General features: G+C 41.9%; 1 protein-coding gene across 1 annotated transcript in view; it reads right to left on the reverse strand.

The window, feature by feature from the left end:
* The window catches only part of LOC126326296 (brachyurin-like), a 33,561-nt gene extending 23,259 nt beyond the window's left edge, over positions 1 to 10,302 (reverse strand). The window contains exon 1 of the mRNA XM_049995629.1: positions 10,246 to 10,302. Within this exon, the coding sequence (XP_049851586.1) occupies positions 10,246 to 10,293 (48 nt within the window). The 5' untranslated portion in view covers positions 10,294 to 10,302. The remainder of the gene's footprint in view (positions 1 to 10,245) is intronic.
* Positions 10,303 to 13,374: the final 3,072 nt, after the last annotated feature.

A 13,374-nucleotide genomic window follows, 5' to 3' on the forward strand; every position in this document is an offset into this window, starting at 1 on the left:
TGAAATGAGACTCGTCCGCCCAGGCTACATGTTTCGAGTCATCAATAGTCCAATGTCGGTGTTGACGAGCCCATGGGGCGGCCGGGGTGGGCGAGCGGTTCTAGGCGCTTCAGTCTGGAACCGCGCAACCGCTACGGTCGCAGGTTCGAATCCTGCCTCGGGCATGGATGTGTGTGATGTCCTTAGGTTAGTTAGGTTTAAGTAGTTCTAAATTCTAGGGGACTGATGACCTCAGATGTTACGGTTCATAGTGCTCAGAGCCACGAGCCGAGGCGAGGTGTAAAGCAGTGTGTTGTCCGGTCAACAAGGGCACGCGAGTGGACCTTCAGCTCCGAACGCCGATATCGACGATGTTTCGGAGAATGGTTCGCACGCTGACTCTTGTTGACTGCCCCGCAATGACATCTGCAGCAATTTGCGTAAGGGTTACACTTCTGTCACGTTGAATGAGTTGAACGATTCTCTTCAGTGGTCGTTGGTCCCGTTCTTGCAAGATCTTTTTCCGGCACCGGCGGTGTCGGAGATTTGATGTTTTACCGGATTCCTGATATTTACGGTACGCTCGTGAAGTGATCGTACGGGAAAATCCCCACTTCATTGCTACCCCGGAGATGCTGTATCGCATCGCTCGTGCGCCTACTACAACGTACGTTGAAACTCACTCACATCTTGATAACCAGCCGCTGTAGCAGCAACAAGCGATCTAACAACTGCGCCAGATACTTGTCTTATTTAAGCGTTGCCGACCGCAGCGCCGATTCTGCCTGTTTACATACGATCTCTGTATTTGAATACATTTGCCTATGTCAGTTTCTTTGGCGATTTAGTGTACATTCATATATTCCACTTTTCTATATTACCCTTTCTCTTTAAGCATTGTAATTAGTTTTAGTTTTACGTGTACCATTACCACTGGATATCCAAAATCCAACCTGTGTATTCTTTATGATGTTATTTGTATTTATTTTACCCGTTTCCCCCTCTATTTTATTAAACGTATGTCTATGTACTTCTATTCCGCTCCCAGCGCCGCCACTCGGCGCATTATTAGATCTCTCGAGTACCTACATGGCGATTTACTTACTCTGGTGATTATGTAGGTTCGCTACACTGCCTATTGGCTTGTAATATTACACATGCTCGTGATCGCATACCTGTCTCTGCACCGCTTTCCACTTCAACTTGGAGAGTGTTTACTTTCGTTTTGTTCTCATTTCTTAGCTCACGCAGATTTTATGCTGATACGAGCTCAATAAAATTTTTAACGTTTTTATTTAACTTTACTTATCTTGCCATTCTAAGTCATCGTCCTGGTCCATACGCAGTAAGTCGTAAACACTGTTTTTCTAATAGGATGTACTTATTTGTTATATTTGTATATAGCCGCTGTAATATAAGGAACATGTACAAATATGTAAGGGACTTTTAGAAAGTTTCCGTTTGTAGGCCAACAGAGCAGAATCGGTAAACCAATCAGGCGAAATCGCGGTGAGCACTTGTAATATTAGTAATTTTCGCCGCACAAACATTAATATACGCTCAATAGTAAACGCCTGATGGCCTAAGTTATCGAACAATTGTAAAGTAAAGGAAATGAACCATCGCACAGCAGCCGTTCTTGCGCGGTGCCTGTAAATCTCTATGTACATGTATCGATTAATGGTATAAAAAGAATTCTGTTGTTTGAAGACAAATGAGGCTTTTGGCGCCTCACCTTTTACTGTTTGTATTCTATGAAAGTCGGACGCTGACTTGCTGCGTTCCGCAATTGTATTTTATATTTTATGTGAAAATATTGAGTGAATATGCTAATTGTTCTTTTTTTTCCAAACAGAAAACATGTAGTGTCTTGTAACTGTTACGAACAGACAGCATCAAGAGGACATTTTGACAGTTATGTGTGAATTATTTAACCACAATGATCATCTATTGTAATTTAATATGAAAAGGTACGTAGCATTAAAAAAAAGTGTTACAGATAAGTGTGCTTATTTTAGTAAATTAACCTTGCTGATTTCCATCTCCTCATTCACTCAATTGATAATTGTTTTGTGTTAGTTCATCACCAGAAATTACGATCACGCTGATGGGCCGAACGCAACATGAAGCAGAAGGAACATTATCGTTTTCCTATTATTTCTGAGCCATTTTTTAAAATTGTGTAGTGTTGCATTTCTTTTAAGGGCCATAAATCTTCTGGTCCCGTCGTGTTGTTCCGGGTATGACTACATCGCGAATATAAAAATGCACAGAAATGCTAATGTTTCTCTTATTCAGGTATTTAATGCTCAACGTATGTTATTATAATAGTGTAATCTGTCCCTGATTCTGTTGCCAAGTGGCCCACCAAAATATTCACTTTTTGGCCTTATAAAAAAACAATTCTTTTTCTTTTTGCCCCCCCCCCCCCCCCCCCCCCCTCCCAAGAGCAACGCTACACACTGGGGCAATCGTCCCACCGTCGTACCAGGTTGAAGATACTTATTTGATAAAACGCCGCGTCCTGCTGCGTGAGGAAGTCTGTGAACGTCTGCTGCACGTCCTCGTCCGACAGGACTTGTCGATCCTTAAAGGCCTTTTTTAGGGACCTTCAGCGTGATAATGGCATGGGGAGAGATCAGGACTACATGGCATGTGCTGGAGTGTTCTCCACTTGAGTAGACGTAATTCCTGATCCATCCCGGATTGACCGACGTGTTGCGTTGAACCACTGTGAGCACGGAATTTGTCGCACTGTTCCAAAATGATGGTTTTAGATAGACTTGCTGCCCCATACGTGTTCATTCTCCGATGGATACCAACTGGTGTTTATCCTTCGTCAGCCAAGGAAAGAATAACACCATGTTTGTCCTGTTTGGTCACAATTGGTAATAACGTCGCCGTAGTTGACGTTTCCATTTTTACCGCACACTCGACTCAAAGACACTAAAACCACACTAACCCATTGCTTACATTTCGGTGCTTAATTCCGCTACACTTCATATACGCTGCAGCAACGTCCTCAGACGAATACATGTTGATCGCCCCTTATCACAAAACAAAAGTACATCCTATCTGAAAAATAGCATTTGCGGTCTTGCTGCGTACCGCTTGAAAATGAGCCATGCTCGAGACCGGTAGTGTTAAATAAAGCACTCCGTCTGCAGGCCACAAGTGGGCCATCGGGACCGTCCGACCGCCGTGTGATCCTTAACTGAGGATGCTGATAGGAGGGGCGTGTGGTCAGCACACTGCTCTCACGGTCGCTATGATTGTTTTCTTTGACCGGAGACGCTACTGTTCGGTCGAGTAGCTCCTCAATTGGCTGAGTGCACCCCGAAAAATGGCAACAGCGCATGGCGGCCCAGATGAGTACCCATCCAAGTGCTGGCCAATCCCAACAACGCTTAACCTCGGTGATCTGACGGGAACCGATGTATCCACAGCGGCAAGGCCGTTGCCTGTGCTAAATACGGCGGGAGACCCCATATGGGGCTGATCGGCTACCTAGACAAATATTATTATTTGACGGCAGTTCGGCGACTTTCGCGTCAGTGGTAGTGAAATAATGATGTAGACAACACAATATCCAGTTCGTGAGCGGGTAAAATCTCCGACCCGACCGGGAATCAAACCAAGGCCCCCGCGTGCCAGTCAGCCGCGCTAACCACTCAGCGACGGAGGCGGACAGCGATAAATAAAAACCATATACAGCAAAAGGAGGTGGGATGGACTATCATTATATGCATTTTATACAATGTATAGCTGCATAGCAGCATACAAAAAATATATTCATGCCAAAAAGGTCGTGGCGTCAGTTTTCTGGGAAAAAATCGGAATTCGGACAACGGACTACTCGCTCCAAGAAAGTAGAGTAACCAGGGAATATAACGCCAGCCTCCTCGACCAGATAAAGGAGGCAATTAAGAAGAAATGGCAAGGAAATCCTCGTTTGATTTTTTTCTTGCAGTAGAGGGTCACTCGCACACATCGGAAATTGTGAGTGACAAACCGGGATCCTGCGTTCCTAAATGGTCGACCACCTTCTCTATTCACCTGACCTGACTCCTTCATACTACTATCTGTTTCCTAACCTGAAGAAATATCGAAGGGTCGTCATTCTGACGTGCTGCTGAGAATTGGTATGATTTTGCAACACATTTATTTTTGAGCAGACGGCATTAACACTGTAACAAATGCATCAATTTGGTGAATGCAGGCGGGAGGATACGTCGAATAAAGCTGTGTAACACCGGAAATGCAGATAAAGTACCTTCTGCAACATCCAAAATTTTTCAGCGTGTAATATCCGGCGATAACTTGTACCTCTAATTATGCAACTGTACGCTTTGTTACAAAACTATATTTAATATGTAATGTACGTAATAGCATATATATATATATATATATATATATATATATATATATATATATATATATATATATATATATATATTGTAAATTGCTGGGCAATAGCCAAGGGAACTTTATTTCAATGTATCCATAGCAACGATGAAATGGCAGTAGCTGTGCCATTGTTCATCTTTGTGTATGGACTTCTTTTCGCTGCGAGCAGATAGAAAGCACATTAGCTTGAGTCATGAAAGAGTGCGGAAGTTTCTGCTGCGCGCTTCCGCGGACGCGGTGTGCAGCTATAATCAACAGTGTAGGCGCACCTAATTCGTTAAGCCGCGATTATTGTTAGCTGGGTAGCAGTGGACAGGTGGAGGAAGCTCCAGTTGTAACTATTGCCTGTCCCATAACTATCCGTGGCTCTGGAGACGACGCGTGGTTCTCAACCAACAGCAGCAACAGTGGGAGCTCAGCATTGTCGTCAGGTAGATTCTTCGTCAACGCAAATCTACATTGTAAGACTGTAAAGTGGAAAAATGTAACTGACACTCTAGAAGCATTACCCAGTGGCATTTCTTTCACAAAGTGTGCCTAACTTGAATAGTAATCTGCAATAGTTAAAACTTGTAGGATTCCAGTTTTGTCACTGTCCTCAGACATTATTATCGACCGGAGTTCCTTCCTTTCCACGCAGTCACTGTGTGTCGTAAAAATATGAAAATTGGTTAACTGTTTATTGCAAGTTTTGTTTGTTTGTTAATGACCAATTTCAGTCTAAATTTTCTGCCTGAGTAACTGTTCAGTCTTGTATTGCATAACAGGCCCTTAACTAATTTACAGTTTCGAATATTAACTTCACTCACTTGAAGTAACGTAAAATTACACTGGCAAAACTAATAACTAAAGATACAGCACAAATTAACGGTACTAAATTTCATTTATTCTGTATTTAGCTTAATATTTCAGTAATCGAAAGTAAATACCTTGCCTTTTTTTGAATTTTGCATAACGTTACACTGAGGCTACTGAAGGTAATTTTTTACATAACGAAGTTCAAGTTAAGGCAGTCATTTGTTTAACCAGTAACTTCATCTAACTGTGTTTTCAAGATTTGATATTTCAGATTAAGGAACTGCAAACTCAGTACTTTATGATTCATTTATTTTCTCATGAACTGCTGTGTTGTGGAAAAGCTAAGAACCTTCTGTTGCCACGCTAGCAATTATTTGCTTAAATTTCTTTGCCATTACCTTTCTTAACATTCTGCAGATTCATTGCCCTAGTGGTCTGGCGACCGTTTAGTTACCCCTTTTTAGCTAATTAGTTTTCTTGCATTAACAGTATTTTCTGTGTATTAAACATTACGTGATACCCTTTTGCAGTCTGTGTGGTTCTTGAGCGATTGCACTATATTCTATCCATTTCAAAATTATCTTCAGTATTTAGAATAGGTTTAGAATAGATTCTTCCTTCAGAAGTGTCTGTTGTACAGGTATTACTTTCCTTCGAGAACGATAGCCTTACTCATTGAAAGATTTCATTAGGCATAAGCGATCATATCGAAATCCAGTAGGCCACTAGGAAAAGGGAGGTTTCAGGAGTACTTTCGAAACTTAGACTCCATTCTTTCTGGGCAAAGCTAGCAACTTTTCAAGCCGTGGCTGTCTGACACGCCATCGTATCTTAATCCTTATTGTAGTCTATCACATATGTTGTTGTTGTGGTCTTCAGTCCTGAGACTGGTTTGATGCAGCTCTCCATGCTACTCTATCCTGTGCAAGCTTCTTCATCTCCCAGTACCTACTGCAACCTACATCCTTCTGAATCTGCTTAAAAGAGTATTTCAAAGCAGAGTCACCAGAGCGAAGTGAGCAGTGAAAATATACATAATTTTGGTATTATTGCGTTAAGTAATTTATTTACCCTTGTAAGTTAACTACTGCATTATTTTCATTCCGTATCGAAATGTTTATGTCCATGTCGCAGTATCTCTGGTTTTTCCTCCTCGGGATTGTGTCGAGTTCTTTTGGCTCATCTGTGTTATGTTAATCGAGGATACAACACTGTTATGTAAATTTTGCAGTTGTTGCTTGAGTTGCTGTTCATCGTTTTCTCTGTTACTAGATATAGTATCAATCGTTCTAAAACAAACTTCGACTTATCGACAACAATACAGAATTTTCCATGCAACACTGACATCCATTTTTTTTATTTCAAACATGAATCGTTGTTTTAGTTCCATTATTGCATACAGTGCTTTTCTTCAACACGATTTTTGACCGTAAGAACAGCACAACTCTAAGGTTTTGACAACATGCCACCAAATTTTCTTAGTGACATGTATTTGAAGTTGAACTCGCCAAAAACTAAATGTGAGAGAATGTGATAAGGTGATAATTGGTAATGGAGTCGTGTACTGGATAACTGCTTCGTTTAACTGAAATAACTGTGGATGTTCGAAGATTTCTTTTGAATATGAAACGTACAGTATTCCCCAAGTTAAACTACATACTCCTACAGTCGATGAGATAGTTTTATGAATGTTACGTTTTAGATAACTATTTACTTATCTTTTCTCCATTTGTAGTGAACACACATAACATATTACTTCTAGCCGTTAGTGAAACATTGTCAATCGTGTGGTATCGGTGACATGTACAGTTTTGTAACACGTGTGCAAGATGAACTGTTCAAGGTTAGAAGAGCATGGGTTGAATACGGTGGTGAATAATTTTTGCTAATACTACTGTAGGAGATATTTTATTTTGGCATGTAAAGTAGTTTTTATTAGTGGACAGCACTACACTGCAAACCTTAGAAGATTAAACGAGTGAACTTGTACCTTACGTGAATGATTTTTTAAAATTTCTTTACTTTGGTTTTGGGTTATAATGAGCATACAGCTAAAACGGTTATAAAGTGCCAAAGAAACATAATTGCCAAAAAGGAGAATAACACAAAATTACGAAGTTAACACATAAACAGACTGTTACAGTAAAATAAAAGCGCAATTAGACAAACACCAGTCAGTCGACGGCAATGATGACACTGACATTTGAGCAGAATTATAAACAGCACTATACAGCAACATTATGACAAAACATTAAAGGGCAAACACCGTACATCATACAATAAGTACAACGATAGTCAAAGAACAGAAATGCAAATATCATATAACAATGTGAGAACTGTAACATACAGACAGACGTAACTAAAAAAACAAAATGACAAACGCAATACAACCAACGGGATGTACAGTAGTAAGTCAATGACTTGAAATCGACAAAAAGAGCATGTTGTATCCACTATGAAGTAGTTTTTCCATCTCTTCATAGTTTCGTTCCGTTTACTGTAACTCTTTCGTGTCGTTGTTTGATGCCATTACTGATATAATCATTGATTTTGATACTAAAGCTGGATATGTAACATAACAAAATTTAACAGAAACCGATGTCCTATGGTTCGCACACTGGATTCGCTTTTGGCAGGAGTGATATTTGAAACAGTTTGGCCATCCATTTTTAGGTTTTCTGCTACCTAAAGCGGTAAAGGGCGAATTCGAAATGGTTCCTTCCAAAAGGAACCTGTATACTTCATCCGGCGAGAGAGGATCCATGACACCTGGTAGCACTGGTTACAGCTTTCATTCCTGGAGTGCAAAAGGCTGTCGACAATACTGGAAGTTAACTATAATCGAGCAGACCTTTGGCAACATTGGGGCACTTAGTCGTTTCATTTATGTTTAAGCATGCTTTCCAATGTTTTTAAGTGTTTCATATTAATAAGATTACTATCTTTCTTTTTTTATTTACTGTTATTTCATTCTCCATGCCCCTACGGGCGGGAGGTGGCCTGTCAGAGATACAATACTCGGCTTTTCAACCGAGAGTATTCATAAAAAAATAATGAAGGTGACAGAAGAATAAAAGTGTGAGGACTGTTTAAGTTTTTAGTTAAAAAGATTGAAACAGCTAAAACGCCGAAAAACATGTACAATTTAAGATCACCGTTGCGATGATGTGAAATTCTTCTACGAAAGAAACAGTGGAGCATTCCACTTTCACTTAACGTCTGAAGGAGTTTGGCTACGTGAAACAGTATCCAGGGAGGAGAGAGTATGTTCCATAGAGGTTCAAGAGAGAAGTCGGGCGGCAGGGGCGGGAAGGGGGGGGGGGGTAAGGAGACAGTGGTCTGTTGGGGGGGGGGGGGGGGAACTATGGGGATGATATGCAAAAGGGAAAGCGGATAGTGGGAAGCAGACAGTGGAAGGACAGGGGATGAGGAGGAGCAATGGTGTGTAGGGAAGGTAGTGGCCCAAGAAGGGACACAGGTGGGTGTAGAGGGGAAAAGAAAAGAGGAGACCTGACATGGCGTGGGATAGATGGCGAATTGTTCAACTTGGTAGGAGAAATAAATGCCCTGTCGGATCTCATTGTCTGGGAGAGGGAGTTGGTTGAAGTTGCGTTGACATAGGATATGGTGTGTGTGTGTGTGTGTAAATGTGAGGATAGGCACGGAAGCATACAAGGGTTGGTGATGATTGGAATCTAGTTTGCAGATAGTGTAAGAGATGCAGAGGTGCTCGATGTGAGTAAGGAGGGGTGGGAATTTGATTAGATGGTAGAGGATCCACTTGGAGAAAAGTAAACGGATGCAGAAAGCGAGATGGAGTGCACGGCGTTCGGGGAGCTCTAGGGACTTACAGAACTTGGGTGGGGCGGATATCCATGCAACCCTGGCATAACAGAGGATGGCTCGGATCAAGATTTTATAGGTGTGGAGAATACTGGAGGGATGTAATCCCCAAATTCGGCCTGTCAGTAGTCTGGAATTTCTCTAATGTGGTATTCGGATACACGGAAGCGAAATGAAAACGAAAGTATTCTTCACAACCGAACATAGGCTATATTTGACATTTATATCTTGAGCATTGGAATAATTTTGTTCGAAGAAGGAAACTGTTCGTCACATCTGCCAATACTGAAGCTGTTCATGTGAATTTTTCTTCTTCATGAACGTAATTAATGTTAAACTACTGAGACCATTTACGGCGGATGTCTACTCTGACAGAATTCATGCAGGTTCAGACAGATGTCGTGGCATGCCTTTTCCGTACGCTCGGCTGTAACTTAGCACTGTTAACTAGTGTTGTAGCATTAAATGAGCATTGCTCACTCTAACTGGCTCTGTCGGTTCATTATTGTACTCAAATGATTCGATGATGTTTACTCTCTTTCTTCGCATTTAGTTAAATTTACGGTCAAAAAATGGTTCAAATGGCTCTGAGCACTATGGGATTTAACAGTTGAGGTCATCAGTCTCCTAGAACTTAGAACTACTTAAACCTAACTAACCTAAGGACATCACACACATCCATGCCCGAGGCAGGATTCGAACCTGCGACCCTAGCGGTCGCCCGGTTCCAAACTCAAGCGTCTAGAACGGCTCGGCTACTGCGGCCGGCATTTACGGTCAGTTGCGACTTACTGCCTATAACACTACAAACTTTTTACATTTCACAACAATGTTTTTTCAACAACCTTGACACTCTTACCAGTCTCTTCGTTCAAGAGATACCGAAGGCTACAGATAACCCGAAGCCTACAGATAACTGTGGATAGATGCCAGCAGTGCTTCTCGGCCTTCGAAATGTTTTAAATCTTGCGCCACTCTGTGGTTTAGTAACTAAAGCAAGCACTTTCGCAATATCCCTTCATGTAGGCGGATGGATTGAAGCTTTTTGGCATGGTAGATACTTGTATGCTGTTTAGGACGAGGAGGCATCAGGTACGCTCGTGACGTCACAACGAGGAGTAATCTAAGCTGGTTTTGATAGCACAGTCATACAGCCTAGAATTCTGTACAGTTTTCTATCTCGTTAACAAGAGACACGTTCGTCACGTGATGACTCACCTGGACGGCCGTCGCTGCGAGTAGGAGACAAGCAAGCACAAGTTTCATCTTGAAATGAAATGACAAGTTAGCTTTTCGGCGTCTATTTATACAGTCGGTCAAGTAGACGTTCCTTAGAACACTTATCGGGAAGACTTTGTACAGTTTGGAGTACCAATGATAAAGTGCCTCACATCTGCTAGGTAATACTTCACTTACACAATTCAAGATTAAGGTCGATAAATTACTATATAAGTCCAGCAGGTTAAATGGTTCAAATGGCTCTGAACACTATGGGACTTAACACCTGAGGTCATCAGTCCCCTACAACTTAGAACTACTTAAACCTCACTAACCTAAGGACATCACACACATACATGTCCGAGGCAGGATTCGAACCTGCGACCGTAGCGGTCGCGCGGTTCCAGACTGAAGGGCCTAGAACCGCCCGGCCACAACGGCCGGCCCCAGCAGGTTGTAAATGGATTTTTGTGCCTCTTTTACAAACCAAAGAGTTGCATAGGATTTGTTGAGTCAAAAAAATTAGCACGCCAGTATATAACATGTATTTACCCCGTTAGTTAGGGTACAGTTTTTGAAAAAAATCGAGAATGATACTTAAAACCACCTGCATATGATTTTGTTGTACACTTTACAAATCGAAAATATGTGTACAAGTTGTGTGTGGTGTTTACTGTGTCGGAGACCCTGCACAAATGGACCATTAGAAAACTTATGTCAACGAACTCAAGCAGAGTCTCACACATTGACAACATCAATAGAAATGGCTTAATACGCACAGAAAACGCACTTGAAAATGGAAATCGTTTGCCTAAACGCGTCGTGCGAGGATTAAATAAAGAAAAATCGTGACTGGTAGCAGAAGGTTTATTTATAAATAAACCTATTTTTTCACAGTCGCAGGCTCTCAAAAACCATTTATAATGGATCAAATCAGATTGTCGAGCATTATTTGCAATAGCTTCCATGTCGATTTCCGAGCTGTAGTTGGCTACAGAAAAAACTAACATACTGTATCTATTCCGACACTTCACTTGGCAATCACAGAGCTTGCTTTCCTTTCCCAACAACGTTTCAGATTCTTTGATGCATCATAACTTTCCTCCCCTTACTTTTCTGTACGATTTCGCCCGCTCCTTTCTTACATGTCCATTACAACAAGTATTGAATTTTACGGTACAGTTAGAATTAAGAAAAGCAGTTATTACCATTTAACGTACGCTTTAAACGATCTTGCCTTGTGCCATTCATTCTGTCTGGTTAGAGCCTAGATGACACTTAGGAATACACAGCCTACGTGAAGTGTATTATAACATGTATTGAGGTTTACAGTAGCCGGCCTGTGCGGCCGAGCGGTTCTAGGCGCTTCAGTCTGGGACCGCCCGACCGCAGGTTCGGATTCTGCTTCGGGCATGGATGTGTGTGATGTCCTTAGGTTAGTTAGGTTTAAGTAGTTCTAAGTTCTAGGGGACTGATGACCACAGATGTTAAGTCCCATAGTGCTCAGAGCCATTTGAACCATTTTTGTCAGTGGCCCGATTCCCCCTCCTGGTGCCGAAGTTATGTTCATACTGGTTACATTCAATTGGTGTGAAGTAACACCAGCTCTTTCGTAAGTATTCAACATAGATTCCTCTTCCATCTTGAGCGTTAACTTAAGTGGTCTAAAAGCAGTGCAGGTAATCTTAAGGCCCGTCCACTCGCAACGATCTGCCTGTGCAAATGTCTGCGGACATCACATCTGAGCAGACAGATCGTTGCGTGTGGACTGAAGATTTGCACCAACCTGAGGTGTGTGCAAACCTGGAAGTTAGAGTTGGAGGTTTGAGCGAAACCTCTCAAATCTGTGGGTTCAAATCACATCTGCGCAGACAAGTTGGAACGTGTGGACAGGAGATCGCCGCAAATCTGGCGCGAAACAGCTGTTTGCTCAGTCTAGTGTTTGTATTTGTGCGCATAGGGCATTAAAATGACTGATACTCGTCAGTGTTCTCGAGAGTTTGTAAGTGAATTCATTGAAATACATAGAAACCACCCATGTTTGTGGAAGATTAAAAGTAAAGAACATAGTAACCGAGGCAAAAAGACAGCACCATACATACAATGCTCTAATTGAAAAATTGCGGGCAGTTGACGCCTCGGCAAACAAACAAACAGTAATTAAAAAAAATTGTTACGAACTGTTTACCGAAAAGAGTTATCCAAAGTTCAGAAATCTAGAAAATCTTGTGTAGGAGTAGATCAAGTATACCTGCCAACGTTATGGTATTTTGATCTGCTTGGCTTTCCTAAGGTTCGCCCTGCAAATCTCGCAGTAAATTTACGTGAGAAAACTGCTTTAGCTTAAGCAGCCACTGTCTACACCATTTTGACCGCTTTCTCTGTTTCCTGCGGTTGGTCTGAATGTTTTTTGCAACACAAGTTGCGAACACAGAACATAACAGAACTTTCTCCATTTCCATATTTCACAATAACTGAATTAAATTTTTGACGTTTACGGGGAGCGCTTGCCACTGATTTCTTTTCTACACTGACAGATGGCGGGCGAATAGTAGATTGGTGTATGTGTCGTGTGAACCCACCACATTTGCAGCGATCTTTTGCTTGTACAGACATTTGCGCCGATGTCTGCGCAGACATTTCGTTGCGTGCTGACCGGGCTTAAGGTCTGCTTAGACTAAAATAGTTATTCAGAGTGATAAACTCTCTTATCAGAAGTAAAGTATAGAAGTAAAGGCCGCACGAAGCTCAACGAAAAGAAAACTACATTTACTGACGGAGACCAATATAATAGAATGGTGGTAATCCACGAAAATTCGTCATTTATTTGTGAAGTCTGAAACGTTCTTTTCGTCCGTGCCTCGAAACTGCCGCTGCCGGAATCTACATACTCTTAGCGACGTGTGGCGCCCGAGATTTAGTGTGATTCGGCAGGCCAGATTTAATTCTCTGCACTACCGGACTCTCTGTAAAACTCTGTGTCATCCCACACTGTTTGTCTGGGATAGCAGCCTCTAGAATAGGGAATTCCCGTCCCATGCGTAGGCTCCCGGTAACACAGGACAGACGGCGGCGTTTGGAGTGGTACATGACCGGGAAGCGTGAACTGCTGATGAATGGCGTCGCATT

Source organism: Schistocerca gregaria, chromosome 2, assembly GCF_023897955.1.
Source record: "Schistocerca gregaria isolate iqSchGreg1 chromosome 2, iqSchGreg1.2, whole genome shotgun sequence".
Taxonomy (NCBI): Eukaryota; Metazoa; Arthropoda; class Insecta; order Orthoptera; family Acrididae; genus Schistocerca; species Schistocerca gregaria.